At 35.8% G+C, this 16,722-nt stretch overlaps 1 protein-coding gene across 1 annotated transcript in view; it reads right to left on the reverse strand.

The window, feature by feature from the left end:
* The window catches only part of LOC149806566 (protein FAM135A-like), a 119,399-nt gene that overhangs the window by 66,824 nt on the left and 35,853 nt on the right, over positions 1–16,722 (reverse strand). The window contains exons 9-12 of the mRNA XM_089954706.1: positions 12,339–12,388; positions 11,123–11,278; positions 6,666–6,739; positions 3,715–3,875 (exon numbers count right to left, since the gene is read on the reverse strand). Of these exons, the coding sequence (XP_089810832.1) occupies positions 3,715–3,875; positions 6,666–6,739; positions 11,123–11,278; positions 12,339–12,388 (441 nt within the window). The remainder of the gene's footprint in view (positions 1–3,714; positions 3,876–6,665; positions 6,740–11,122; positions 11,279–12,338; positions 12,389–16,722) is intronic.

Raw genomic sequence — 16,722 nt, forward strand, 5'->3', positions numbered from 1 at the left:
AAGTTAGTCTTGTTCCCTAATTAACTCCACTAAATCTATTATGAAATCTGGATCCCAATCAAACACAGATGAGCTAGTTATCCAGATTTTACCTCAACATTATTATTTCCATAGCTTTTGCTTTATTCTGTAAGTCCGTATTTTAAGGGTAATTTTTATAAGACTTACAGCAACAAAAAAAAAGGGTTGGCAGGTAAAATGATTGGTTTCTGTCAGGGCCATGCTAAGAGTATGTGACTGAAACATGATCACGTTACCCTCATACAGGTATGCATTCTGTGCCTCAAAATTACTGTATAACCATTGTTTTAGAGAAATAATCTCAGTCTGGGCTTATAACACTTGAAGTCAAGGTGTTCTTTTGTTGTTGCTTTTTGTAGTTATTTCGAATTATTTGGATTCAAAAGGATTAATTCTTTTTTCTGGGAGAAATTTGTGTGCTCAAACAGAATTCTTGAACAAAGACATTTCTTAAAATTTTTATTTGAATTTCCAAAACCAGAGGATTATTAATTGAGTTTCTACAAGGAACTGTAGACAACAACATTGAACAGGATACAGCATACATCATCGCCTTCCATCTTGGATTCTTTGTTGGGACTCGAACTTGAATTCATTAGAACATTTTATTATTACGATTTCTAAAATTTTATTCGTGGATTATTCTGGGATTTGATACTTAAAACTTAAGTTCTTGTTTTTTCATTTTTACAGTATTTTTCCAGGGAAATAAATAATTTGTTAAATATTTCAAAGCTTGTTGTTTTCACTCTTGTTTTACTGTTTATTCAAGCCTAAACATGTAACATGGGAAAGTGTTAATGGAGAGATGTATATTTAATTTGCATTGTTTGTTAGTTTGTTTTTTTATTCATTATATACTGTGGGTTCTGTATAACTGTATCTTGTAGGTGACCTTGTCCAAAATTAAGTTTACTATCTACCTGACCAGAATAATATTTTATTTTATTTTGTAAATGACTAATGCATAGTTTAAATTTCTCTGTGAGTGTATGATAAATATTAATCAGTATCTTCTTCCAAATCAATGACATTATACTGATCACATACTTTAGTATTAATTTTAGTAACAGACCTTCTAATAATTACTTGGATTTGTCTAGAAATGAACTTATGGCCTTCATCCTAGTTATTCTTTTCTGTTTTATTGCATTTTATACAATATTGTTTCTGAACTAAAAAAGTCTGATAGCCTGATTTCCAGGCCCCTCTAATTTCTGATTGGGACCATCCAGTATTTTAAAATAGGTAACTATCAAGCTTGCAATAGAAAAAAAAATCAAATTTGTCAGAGAAAACTTTGATTACACTGATGAAATGCAGAAATTTATATTCTAGATATGGCCATACCTGCCTTAACACAGCACAATCTGATTAAAATCTGATCACCACTGTCTTACGTGAAGAGATCTGACGTTAATCAAACTGTAACATGGCATGTCATGCTAAAAACATGATTTGTGCTCCCAAACCCCATGACATGGTCATGTTTCAAGAAAACAATTTTTAGTAATCTTCGAAAATAATTTAAAAAATGCCACTATCTATATATGCCAGTTACATGTAGCATATATAAACAGTAAACAGTCATGACTGAAGCTGATGCAAAACTATTCAATGGGCAGTTTAAACTGTGGTAATCAAAAGGCAAAGAGATCAAGCTATAAACCACCATTTCACATATTACTTAATTGGCTGACAATAGCTTGTGAGATGTGTTTGAAGACTGCAGTGGGTTAGCCCATTGTGCTCATTTGCAAAGGTATGCTCATGATCTGGAACAACCCAATAGGTAAATCAAAGAGATGCTACATGCGTGTAGGAGAACAAAAGGTAGTATGTATCATTGCCTTGGGTAAAAATGCTTAAGCCATATGTATTAAAGGTTTTAGACAAGTTTGTGAACAGCAGCAACGTTTCTTTGAAGTCAGATTTTACTGCATAAATAAAATGCAAAGCATGATCATTTCGATTATCAGAATAGTGACCAAGTGCAATTAATTTTTTAAACCGATTCAGGAAGCAATGAGATATAAATAGTATCAGCAAAGCCCAACAAACAAAAATTTCAGAACTGGTCGACAGTTTTACTTTGTGCAACATGATAACGATAGAAACAAGTGGGGGAGAGGCAAATAATACACTGCACATACTGCAAACAACATATGCCAACTTAGCTCTGACTATGACTGGCTCAGAGAATCCAGCAGAGAAGTTTAAACACTAGGATAATCCAGTCTCTAGTGAGTGTAGTGATGAACACTAACAACTGCATTACCTTCAAACCCCTATTGAATTTATATTTAAATTTTAGCAATTACAATTATGTGTGAAAAATAAAAACGGGAAATTTTGAGCATATTGAAATTGGAGTCTGGGCTTGTACTTGTTTTTAAATTACTAGGCTTGGGCCTGTGCCCAAAACTGTTCACTGGAAATATTATTTATTCATTCTGTAAGATCTTGCAGAATCTGTTGTATTATTGTGTTCAGTATTTGATTTGGGTGAAATTACTGAATTCAAATTATTCTTCTCTGGAAATACAAAGTGTTCTATAATATTCTTGGAAAGAGATATTAACTTGGAACTGTAGTGAATTCAAACAAGGAAATATTGGATCATATTACTGTGATTCAATAAAAGACTGTTGGCACATCAATACAATTCAGGTCATTGGTACATTAGTACATTAGGGACTACCGGCTACAACATCGCAAACCATGTGATGATGTGCACTGGGAGCATCTATGGAAAAAGATACAAAGAAAACAAATAAAGTTATTTATTTGTATGATAAATATAACATAGTTCAGTATCTTTTTTTTTGCATTATTTTTAACATTTATTGTGCTTTTATATTGTTATCTTTTGGGCAAGTTCAAATCTCTCGAGGCAAGTTCAATTTTGCAGTCAGCCTATTCGTATCAAATCTGTTTAGCCCAAGCTAAGTTTGTAAGTATATCCACCAAATAACATACTGCTGCTAAAATTGTGATACTGATAATTATGAGTAATGATATACACAAAAATAAGAAAATCCACAGTAACCATAATTGCAGTTTTCAATTTATCACAATACAAATTATGCAGATGATTTCTTTTTCCTGAAAACTGTTCACTGGTATGACTTGAACTACACTCAATGCCAAAGATTCTATTCCCCGTGTAACATCATTAAGTTATACATCATATCAAAATATGTTGTTGTTGTTGTTGTAAGGTTTAACACCATTTTTCAGCACAAGATAGGCTATATATGGCGGCCAGTATTAATGGTGGAGGAAGAACCCGGAAAAACCCCGGAAAGAACCACCGACCCACGAGAAGCTACTGGCAAGCTTTCTCACATAACCACATTAGCCGAATCCGAGACTCGAACCGATGCAGACAGAGATGAGATGGCATTGATCCGTAATGGTGAGCACTGTAGACCACTCGGCTACTCGGGGCCCCTCAAAATATGTGATGGGTGAAGGAAGCATCATATTGAAAACGTCTTATGATAAACCATAATTCATGATGGAGTCCATCTGCAACAATGAATCGCCATGATTTGGCAAATTCGCTGACAAATACCAAAATACAAATAGTAAATCCACAAATTTAAATTCCCATCAAATAAGTTACCAAAAGAAACTTGATAGTTTTAGTAGCTACAAATAAAGTACATTTACAAAACATAGTAAACTTACCAACAACTGAAGCTTTGTGGTCCATGTAGACATCCTCAAAGATGATTGGAAGTGTGGTATGATCTCCATCAAGTTCCAGGCACTCCACATTAATAGGGGGAAGACTGCGCAGATAAGTTGATGCTCGAACCATGGTGGCAAAATCACTATGACCATGGTAGCTGTTGAGAAAATTTCAAATCATGGTTGTAATGCAAAATCAATAAGTAAACAATGGCAGAATCTTAAACATTCATAAAGAAGATACTAAAATACTAAAAGTAAGGCATTCTTAAATATCTATGATTAGGTTGACGGAACACATGGTCTACATTTAATTTTAATGTCTTCAGCCTTTTCCATCACACACTAGAATCCTCGGATGTAAATAATGGCCATTTTTATCAGCCACCAAGTCTGTCATTGTCATTAAATCATAATACCTTGATTAATGTCACAGTGCAGGTATTTCATTGACTGACCAAATGTCATTCAGCGTTATTTTCAGCATATATTATTTCTTTGCACATGGAGTCTGATGTTCATTTATAAAAAAACTTTCCAGTATGGGAAGTACCACTACAATTCCCTCTGAGTCTCTTTCAGAGAGACAAAATTATTTGATTCACACTGGAAAAAGACTAGGATGTTCCAGATAGGTCCATACTGTACCTTTGTCTTGAACTTTATTACACATGGCATCTATGCTACTCCAGACGTGCAGAACCTAACAAGTGCTTCTTGGTAAGGCAGTCAACATATCTCCACAAAGTTAACATATTTCCACAAAGTTAGCCCAATTTTCAGTATGTTATAACATTATATTATGAACTGCTAATGTTTATTTTTGGAAAATATGCATTTGAAAATGTTCAAAAATGTGATCTGATGCAATGAAGGTACACTATGCAATACTCAAATCAACATGACATGCTATACCAATAAATGTAAAAATATTTCTAAGCAAAGCTATGGGTCTGAAATTCCTTTTTTTAAACTTCTGTGCTGATTTTTTAAAACTCTGTATGATGCTAATCTCCGAATACTATCAGCAAAACTTGATATTATTGCCATTTTGCACAAAAAGCATGGACAAATTAAAGCATCTCAGGTATTCCAATACAGCTAGTCAGATCCTTTGACCATATCCACTGAATCTAATATGAAAACCCAGAACCAGACCTAACAATTTTTGCTATTATACCTCAAGTTTACAATTTAAGGGTCATTTCAGTAAGATTTTGAAACTGAAGCAGCCAAAAAAATAAAGGACATTTTTAAAACAAGTCTTGTCACAATGTGAATATCCACTGCTGCCATTTAGACATTCATGTACCAACATGAATCCAAACTGTCACACTTAGTATTATCCACTAGGATGCCACCTATCAGACATATTAGCCACAATGACAGCCACTGTTACACTTAATATTACAACAAGGACACCACCAATCACACATATTAGCTACCAGAATGCCACCAATCACACATATTAGCCACCAGAATGCCACCTATCACACATATTAGCCACAAGGACAGCTAATGTTACACCTAGTATTACCACAAGGTAACCACCTATCACACATATTAGCCACAAGGACAGCCACTGTTATACTTAATATTACCACAATGACACCATCTACCACATGACATTAGCCACATGGAAATCAACTATTTAACTGTAACAAGATTTAAGTTTGTAAGACATGGATACACACAATGTAGAAATATGAACTAAAACTATTTAAATGCAATAAGATTTAAGTTTGTACTACATGGATACCCACAATGTAGAAATATCAACTAAAACTATTTAAATGCAATAAGATTTAAGTTTGTACTACATGGATACCCACAATGTAGAAATACCAACTAAAAGGACAAAGTCCCAAAAATAAATTCAACAATTTATAAAAACTTGAAATATTGGTGCAAATGCATGAAAATTTAAGCTGATCATCTACGTGTACATACAAACATCAAAAATAAATTTCATCTGTCTATTGGAAGTGGGTTTTGCTTAATCCCATCAGCAACTTTTTTTGTTGTCAAAATATGTCTCTAGCCAAAATGTTCCAAAATGTGCAAAAATTTAAAAACCTACAAATTCACCTGATAATCTAACCAGACTATCTTTATCCCAATAACAATATGTCTACCAAAATTCCTTTCTCAAACAAAATCCATGTTTGAAATGAAAATGTGTGTGCATGTGTTTGTGTGTCGACATGTGACCTAATAAAACCCCTCACCTACACGTAGTAGCATAATGCATGAAGCCAAAGTTCCCTGAATGACCTAAGGACATAAATAGTCTGAAAACAAAATATCTTTTGTCGTTAGTTTTTGTTTAGTAACTATATATTCCCCCCTTCAAGGATATGGCAGAAGATATAAAAATATAGAGAGAATAACTTCAAATCTCTGTATTAAAACTATTTCACTAGAAACCTGAAATGGCAAGTATATTCCCTGGTGAGGAATTATGATAAATTGCCTGAAAAGTTTCTAAATAATAGGATACAGTTCAGGTCATTGGGTCAACTATGACAGTCATGGAGATTGTTGTCCATACCTTGGCTCATAACAGGCCAGACAGTCATTCTTTGGATAATCATGAGTGAAGAAAGCCTCTGAAATGGCAAGTATATTCCCTGGCGAGGAATTATGACAAATTGCCTGAAAAGTTTCTAAATTATGGGATACAGGAATTAATACAGGCAGGTGAGGTCATTGGGTCAACTATGACAGTCATGGAGATTGTTTTCCATACCTTGGCTCATAACAGGGCCAGACATTCATTCTTTGGATAATCATGAGTGAAGAAAGCCTCTGAAATGGGAAGTATATTCCCTGGCGAGGAATTATGACAAACTGCCTGAAAAGTTTTTAAATTATGGGATACAGGAATTAATACATGCAGGTGAGGTCATTGGGTCAACTATGACAGTCATAGAGATTGTTTTCCATACCTTGGCTCATAACAGGCCAGACAGTCATTCTTTGGATAATCATGAGTGAAGAAAGCCTCTGCAAACCGTTTAATCTGAAATTTAAAAAAAATATACAAAATAATGTGTTTACTTCCAAACATGAATAATTTTATCAGCATAAGCATATCTGATAGATTATTGCCTTTTCCAAAGTTAGCAGTGATTGGAAAAAATGTATTGTGTCATGCAAGTTTCATTTTCTGCAGGATAATCTTAATTATATGTATTACTCTATTCTGGAATTTTGTAAGTGTTTTAGAAAATAAAATGTCTAACTTATGCTTAATTTGTACAAAATTTGGTGCCAGGTTTTCATTTCCATGTGAGTAGCCTCTTCCCTTGATAGCCTCATTAAGTTTATGTTTGATGTCTAAGGCAGCAAAAAATCTAGGCCAATTTAAGTACATGTAGAATGTAAATACTGTAACAACTAACAGCCATGTGGACACAATGCATAATTAATAGTTTAGTCACATGTGTTGGTTTACATGGGATTATACAGTGCATAAAATGAGACAACCCTTTATACATATATATATATATATATATATATATATATATATATATATATATATATATGTAGTAACCTTTTTATTATATGCTCATTTTCTTATTCTACCTATTACTTAATTATATTACCAAAATACACAACAAGAAACAAAGTAACTGAATGTATGCCATATTCCAAACTAAATACACAAGCGCAGATTCATCATTACACAACAACTTTATTACTGCTCTGCCCAGATAAATTGGAACTTAGTCGCACACTCGACATAACTTTCGAAAGAAAATGGCATGTCTAGTTAAAATTGAAATTTGGAGTCATACTGTGAATGAATGTGTATTGCAACAACTTTTCCATCTGATCTGGAATGAATAGATTTTGGTATTTTTTTTCAATTCTACGAAATTTCGTGATTAAGGACTGGATTTATATGTGACAATTCCACATGAAATACATCGGATTGAAGGAGCGAGGGAGATGCCTGTTGACATCTGCAAATGTGTTTCTGTTTCTGTCATTGAATGTTTGAAATCATAATGTGGGAAAAATACGAAGTCTTTCAATTGCAATTATCAAAAAGACGCTATGGAATTTAGTGCTTATTTCATTTTGAGTGCAGTAAGGAGGATATGATTACACTTATATTCGAAATTACAGTACAATTTCGTAATGTGTAATCAAGATTGAGAACCTATGACATGGCTCATGTAATTTGGATTTGCAGAACTAATTAAGTACATTTTGAGGAAATTCAGGATGTAAAACTGTAAGTATATTTTTTGGCCATGCTTATTACCAGCGAAAGAAGACAGTTTATGCCTTGTCACTTGGATGTTATTTGTAAGGACCCTTTCTGGCGTCTACTGTATAGCTAGCCTAAATCCAAAACATTGTATCAAAAATGTTAACGCGGAATGTGCCAAAGCAGCTGGTATGTGGCAGTCCATGAAATATCTGCTTTACTTCATTCAGAAACAAATTTAAACAACCAAAATGTAAAGTGCCTACTACGTGAGTGTAAATGGTTTGTTTACAAATCAAAAGTGCTGGCATCTGCATCCATTGTTTACAACAGAAAGTAGTTCCTTTATGCACGTGAATGCAATATGAAGGTGTGCAATATCATAAAATACTGAACGATTCTAACAATGTAAAGTTAACAGAAAAAAATATGAGCATATCACACACACACACACACAAACACACTGGATGTATTTTCTAATGGTATGTGACTGATATAGGAATTTTTTAACATGTGATCAATACCCATATATTCATGGATTTTTTATGTGCATGTACTGTATACTTCATGTATTGTTGATTGGTTAACACATAGGTAATACAAATACAAGTTGTCAATATACAAGTGTATTTCAAACTGGTTCAATCTTTTTCTTCATTTAATCAAAATTTCCATTGTTTATTTTCTCAGTGTAAATCCTACACACTGTAGATAAGTTACCCCATACAGACAAATTTCACTTGTCTGCTAAGTTTTGATTATTTTTCAGCCCCCCCCCCCATCTCAACAGCCACTTATGTCGACATCATTACCTTGGGCCCAAGGATGTCAAGATAAATGGGATGTACTGTATTATCAAATAAGCATTCTTTTATCTATTTTATTGTAACATGCAGTGAGCGGGGAACGGTGCAAATTCAACACAAATTTATTTCATTTCTTTGGCCTTGGGATAATGACCTAGGTGAAAAAAGTTTACCAGAAGTTCTGGGACAGGAAAATAAATCTTTTTTAAAAATTTTGTCTAAGATATACAGTAATCACTGTATTATGAAAGAAACAAATCTGACAATAAAAACTGCTTTCAATCCAATCATAATACCTTAGGAGAACAAATATGAGGTGGAGGGAGTTACATATCATTATGCTACAGTGACTATTGCCAGTCCCCAAAGGTATGTGGGGCAACTTCAAGATTAAAAACCCCGCTGGACCATAGATGCCATATGCTGAGATGAGGCTTTAGGAATTGGGAAACTTTCCTCCTGCAAATCCAGTGAAAGTCATCACCCTGCATCCTTAAGAATCTGCCTAACAACCCAGAAAGGTAACTGTAGTACTGCAGCGATAGGACCCACCAGGTGTAATTGAAGCTTATGGATGAATGATCCCAGAGAGAAAAGATAGTTAAAGTTGACTCCAACCTCCATCTCCCAGTGTGAATAATGTAAGCTAGGGAACAGTTTTACTCAAATGTAATATCTGTTGCAGCTGCCCTAACATCATGAGCTGAAATGCATAACAAGTTCCCGATTTTGTGTAAATTCTGATGAGAGAGCCTACACTGAGATATTGTCCTTTCCTTCTCTCAGACGTTAAGAATAGATGGGATCACCCTCTTTGCAACAGCTCAGTTAGTTTCAGGTACCACTTCAGAGCCACTGGATAGTGTAGATAACCTTAAGTTGAAGGGCCCAAGTTAGAAAGTGGTTTAACTACAAAAACTGACTGCTCATGAGTGAGTGCCTGTTCTTGGTAATGAAAGCAGGGTTCATCATGAGTGACACTGACCTATCCTATTGGAACTGTAAATAGTTTGGTTCAAATGACAAAGTATGTACTTGGCTGACTCTGCCTGCTGTAGCTAATACAATCAGCCAAAAAAGCTCTCAATAGTAGTTGAAAAAGTGCCTTACTCAACCAGGTTAACACCCATAACAGATTTAACTTTGGGTACAGTGTCAGCACCTTAGACCAATATTTGACAGAATACTGAGGTGTTTTTTTTTTTTGTCCTATATCCATTCTTCCCTGCTGATGCAGCATATTGGAGATTGTAGAATTGTAAACATTTATTGCTACTGAACTGTTTGTCTTCAAGGAAGTTAGCTATCTGATGTAACGATGCCTTAAGCTGAGAAATTTGGTACATGCACACTTTCCCCCCATATACTTTCAAAGTGAAGGGCCATCTGATTCAAGCAATTCTCTTGATGTCCATGATGTCAAAATATCTGCTATTTCTCTATCCGTGCGATTTCAAAACTTAGGCAAACAATCTGTTTTAACCAAAGCTTTTACTGTACACAATATTTCACTGTAAACCACATCCCATAAAAAATTCTAAAGCTAAAACTAGATAAGTGCTACAACCATGAGTTTTCTATAACACAAATATTACCTGCATAACGCAAAAAAAATTATTAATTTCTATGACTGTCCCAAGCCAAGAGGCTGCAATATCAACCATGGAGGTTAAGTACAGAAAAGAGTGAATGTTTTATAATAAAGTGTTAATTCCACAATAGATAGAAAGACTCTGTGAAAAAAGGAGGAATGAAAAGGTTGGAAATATAGATAGATTATACTTCCTTGACAAGAAAACTCCTCAACTTGCCCAATTTTGAATATCTGTCAAACTGTTTTAGTAAGGCTTGCAAAATCTCTAAACAGGGGAGAGCACACTACTCAGCACCAGCAGAAGTAGTAACTGGGGTACACACAGGGTTTGGCACTAATCCATATATCATGGGGAGATCACTCTGACTGCCACTTTTGTGGCCAGACAACATTTAGCTCACACTGCTCAAAATGTGAGCTGGGAAGCCTGATTTGAAAAGTAATGGTAGTACGTATAAGTTGTTATGATCTCTTAATGTATCTGAAGAAGAAATAGAATAGTTCAGCAGTTCAGTAGGATGCTGCTATGCTGGGAAAACCTGAACAGTTTTCATCAAATCATAATTTGTGTAATGGATATTTCATTAGATTACTGCTTTACATAGTGAATGGTCTGAATTCAACATTCCTTATCAAGAATAGACTAATTGGTTGGTCTTTGTACCAGAAAATTTTAAAAGTACAATGGGAGATATCTGCTTCACAGAATTTTCTAGTGAATGCAATTCTGTGTTTTCATCTCGTTCCTAAACTTATGATGAAAATTTCTGGCAAATATTTTATTACCCTAGCCGTATGATGTTCCTTCGCCAGGTAAGTAAGTATTGATTCATCTAGCGTAACCACTTCAAGAAACTGGGTCCACAGGATTACATTCCCGGCACAGAGCTGAGTGATATCTCGTGTGGAATTCTGAATCAGTTCCTCTTCATTATCCAGGTCCTGAAATGGTAATTCAACCCTCTTATATAACTAGGCAGTGTGAAGCATGCCACATGAGCCACTTTAAAATATTTGTTTGGTTTAGTTTTTTGTGCCACACCAACACAATTAGATGTTAATGTTCCTTGCCCAAGGACATGCCATGGCAACAGACTCAGGCTGATCCAATGGTAGGATTCAAACCTTCACCAGGTTGGTCACAAGTCCGACACAATAATCACTGAGCCACCTGACCAGAATTCATCTCTTACAATATGCAGAAGGCACATTGTGTCTATTCTACATTCTAGAGCCTTCTTGGGTTTTTCCAATATTTGAAGTTTGCATGTAATTTCAACACTTTCTTACACATTTTAATCTAAAGGTAGGAAACTTGGATACAACACAACATCCCCTTTGGTTATGAGCATTCTCATCCATAACTGAAAACAATATATTTGCAAAACTTTTAATATTTACATTTTAGGCACTAGCTGTACAAATAAAAATTCTTTTGCATGTTCTGTTTGTTTTTAAATTAATAATTTATTACTCAAGAATAAAGGTCATTAACAGACTGCAAAGTTCAAACCTTAAAACTGAATGCTCAAAGAAAGAATTCTAAATCTTGTTTACAAGTTTTATATCTTCCAGTTGTTCAAGAAACTGTTAACTTCACAAATAGTTTATGATCTCTACTGGAGGAAGTGTGCATCTGAAATGCAAGCCCTGAGAGTAATCACTCTCTCTTACATTTTCTTTTTATACAAAAAATATCCTTTTAATTAGAAATTGTAGACAAGTGATACTATGTTTATGAATAGTACAAAATAACCTACACATTATGTATTTTTAAGTACATGATGAAAATCAGTAGTAAAAGAAACAGTGTAGTGTCAAACAAAATCTCCTCATAGACACTTCAGTGGCAGAAATACTAAATTCAAAACAATTAGGGAAAAAAAGAAAAATGCTCCTATTCTTTGTCTTCTCCAAGGTGAAACCCTCTATGAGTCAATATCGAAAACAATAGGACAGTCACTTATGAAAGAATAAACTGGGCACAGGAAGTCAATCTTACCTGGATATTACCCATGACCTTTTGAAGTTTTCTATGACAATCAACATGTTCTGAAATTATAAATTTATAAAATATGCTGATCTTCATATTACAGTGAACACTATATGAAAGACTTTACAGGGACAAAAACAGACCCCTTTTTGAGTGATTCTGCCTTTTTCTGAGTGATTAAGTGAAAAATGTTAACAATGAGCTTAATGTAAAGTACGGAATGGTGAACAATTTGCTCATGTATATGTATCCCCACAAAATAAAAATAAAGGAAAGCTGTCTTAAGTTACACATTCTAAAGGATAAGGTTCCCTTAGTTCACATCCTGCCTGAGTTCCTGAAGCATCTTGGCCTGAAGGCAATGGAATGGCTTGCAGCTTTTTACATTCGAGTTGTTAGGGAAAAGTGCATGCCAACTTTGTGGTGCCAGACAACAATTACTGCGATCTCAAAGCCTTGCAAAGATCCCAACAATGCAGCAAGTTTTCGACCGATCTCCTTGCTTTCAGCCTGTTTTAAGGTACTGGAGTGCCTGATTCTCTAAAGAATTGGTCCTGACTTGGAGAATATCATAACTGTTGAGCAGGCAGGCTTCAGGCATGGCCATAGCACTTGCGATCAAGTCTTTGTCCTGACTACATTTGCTGAAAATGGGTTTCGGTGGAACCTTAAAACTGGAGTTGTTTTTCTGGATCTAACAGTGGCATGACATGGTCTGGCATGCAGGACTGTTTTTGAAAATTTCCAGAGTATTGCCGCACTGGATAGTTGAGACTATCAAACTGTTCCTTTGCAACAGGCACTTGAAAGTGCACATCAGAGAGAGCTGCAGCTCATGGAGGCATCAGACTAATGGACTCCCACAAGAGTCTGTTCTTTCGCCAAGGTTATTCAATAATTATATCAATGACTTACCTGTAACAGTCGTGCAAGTTAATGTATACAGATGACATTGCTCTTGGGACCAGAAGTCGCTCATTTGCTGATCTAGAGGGAGTAATGAACAAGGACCTGGATGATATGATGGACTTGTTCAAGAAATGGTGCCTGCAGCGAAGCACAACAAAGACAGTCTACAGCGCCTTCCACCTTAACAATGCAAACGCGAACCGTGATCTTTGCATTCTCCTCAATGGGTAGCAAATAAAACATGACACGACACCAACATACCTTGGTATGACTTTGGACAGATCACTGACATTCTACAACCACCTGAAGAAAACTGCAGCAAAACTAAGCACTCAAAAAAACCTACTCTGCAAACTGGCTGGCTCAACCTGGGACACTAGTCCTCAGACACTCAAGACATCAGCAATGGCCCTCTGTTATTCGACAGCCGAGTATTGTGCTCCTGTCTGGGCTCGATCTTCCCACACTAAGTTAACTGATGTCCAGCTCAAACAACAATGCACATAATCTCTGGAACACAACATCCTACTCCTTTACCATGGCTGCCGGTACTCAGCAACATTCCTCCTCCACAGCTGTGCTGCCAGGAAGCAACCATAAAAGTGTTGGCTAAGGTCTATGCCAGTGAGAAACTTCCACTCTACATGGACATCACCTCATATCCAGCAGTCCGCTTGACTTCGAGATGCCCAATCTGGTTAGGTCCATTGCTGGAAGATATGACCGTTATTTCGGAATGGAGTGTCGAGTGGTCTTCAACAGATGTTGTAAACCGCTCCCTTGTAGCTGAGCCATCTGTCTGCCCTCCTGGCTTCAACCTTCCACGTCATCTTGGGCCACATTGAATCACTTTCGGACAGGACAGGGTCGTTGTGCAGTCAACTTTGTCCAATGGGGCCAGGCCACTAACTCTTCCTGTTGCTGTGGAGCTCTCCAGACCACATCACATATTGTGGAAAACTGTCCACTGACAATGTTCCCCGGTGGACTGCATGCTCTGCACCTTGCTGATGATGACATTGTTAAATGGCTGAGCACGCACTGCATGCGATAACAATAATAATAAACTAAGTTCACCACTATTAAGACAATGATCTCAAAATATAATGTTTAAATTGATAATTAGTTTAAGGCGATACAGTACAGTCAAACCCACTTATCTCGACCTTGGTTATCTCGACAACCCGCTTATGTCGAGCGTTTTGGTCCGGTCCCAAAAAAATTCTTCTTTGTTATGCTATTTTTTACCCGCTTATCTCGACCTCTGTTAAGTCGATAAGCCGGTTATGTCGGGCATAAGTTTCGGTCCGAAGTAACATGTGGACCCGCTTAATTCGACGAAATGCAACTTTTTAACGTCAATCTCACAGAAATTGTACAAGAAATAGTCAGCAAAAGCGATCGATTTTCAGGCACAATTTTGGTCCGTTACAGCAGTAGTCACATGTTTATTTCATATTCTTTCTATTTTTGGTTCGTAAGAGTAGCTTAATCGATTAGTTTATTAAGAATATATCATGTTCACTACATAAAATATTCAAGGATTCACAAAGACAAGAGTGTGTACAAATTACAATGTAACTTTATTTTACGAAAACGCAGAATCTTAGATGTCAGCTACATGTGTATTTTATCATTTCCCTTTTATTTCTTAAGGTACATTTCAGATATGAATTATGTTCCGAAGTACATGTATACAAGAAACAACAATCAAGGAGATACAAGTAATGAAATATTATATACATGTACACATTAATAATCAATGTGCAGACGGAAAAGTGCTGATCGGCTGAATATTCAGGTCATGAAATTGCTCCATATGCACGTAATATCATGACGATTTATTGTATAGCATTTTATGACAAAATAGCCAAACATGTCAGCAATATTTTCAAAATATCTAGGAATTATAAACTGAACATAATGTAGTGGAAATACAAAAATATACGGTAAAATTACCTACACGTACATGTACAATAAACGCATACTATATATGAATAAAAAAATGAATACTTTTTTCATTTTGAATCTATACATCTATAAAACACACAAGTACATAAACATATCATAATGTGCACTACATTATTTTTGTAGAAAATATGAAGTAATATCAGTCTGCTTTTGTTTACTCCGGTGCTGATTTGTAACGAACGATTCAAAAGCACTTACGTTTTCATACATATGCTCGGCACCGTCGACACTTGCCACAAACAATTTCATTTTTTTAATGCATTCAGCCATTTCACTGTAGCTTGGGATAGTGATAGGCTGATCATCATCATCATCATCATCATCTTGCTTGCATGATTGTATCTGCTTCATTGTCACCGATTGGATTATTTCCTCATCAGTAAGTTCACCATAGGCATTGGCATCATCATCCACGTGAACATAATTAGAAAATTCATCCCGAGCAATGCCTATGGAGTCCGCAATCTCATCAGCCATCGCTTCAAGACCTATTTCTGATTGAGGCTCTTTAATTTCTTGTGCAATTAAACACTGCTGGTGAAATTCTTCATCAGAAATTTCCGGAAAAATACAATGGAACCAGCAGTTTTGAATGGTTTTCGGCGATACACTGTTCCAAGCTGCACGGGCATACATGATGGCGTCTAGCAGAGTTGGTTTATAGGATCGCTTTTCCTCAACTGCAAGCAAATAATTGCAAACTAAAGCTTTCCGATAATGGATTTTAAAAGCCTGAATTATTCCTTGGTCGAGTGGCTGAAGCTTACTGGTAGCATTGGGAGGAAGAAAATACACTGTGATTGCTTGTAACCCTTCTACACGTGGGTGAGCACGGCAGTTGTCTATTATCAATGCGATCTTTCGTTTTTCAAACTGTAAGTGGCGATCTAACTTGCGTAACCAGCTGGTAAAGATATCACCTGTCATCCAGCTATTTGACTGGCTTTTATAGTCAACGGGGAGAGAAGACCTATTCAGGTTTTTGAAGCATCTTGGATTTTCTGATTTTCCTATTATTAATGGCTTGATCTTGTCACTTCCATCCATATTTCCGGCCAAAGGCAAAGTTACTCTCTCTTTGGATTTTTTTCCTCCATGGCATTTGTTTCCTTTGAAATCCATCGTCTTGTTAGGCAGACATTGCCAAAATAGCCCCATTTCATCAGCATTGTATATATCGCATGGCTTGAACTTGTCTAAGATTTTTGGCAAAACTTCTTTATGCCATTCCTTAACAGCCACATCTGAAACAGATGCACTCTCTCCACACACGGTTTTAAAACATATATTATTGCGCTGTTTGAAACGATCTAACCAGCCATGTGATGCTTTCCATGTTTCGTGTCCCAAGTCTTTTGCAAATTTCTCAGCCTGTTGCTGGATACGAGAGCCATCTACTGGGATATTTTCGGCACGGACGTTTTTAAACCATTTTAGTGTTCAAAAACATTTATTGATCTTTATCTGCGAGATACTGTCATATATTAACCTGGATATAATACAATCTTGGTTA

This window comes from Sinohyriopsis cumingii, chromosome 1 (assembly GCF_028554795.1).
Source record: "Sinohyriopsis cumingii isolate HCF-2022 chromosome 1, ASM2855479v2, whole genome shotgun sequence".
NCBI lineage: Eukaryota > Metazoa > Mollusca > Bivalvia > Unionida > Unionidae > Sinohyriopsis > Sinohyriopsis cumingii.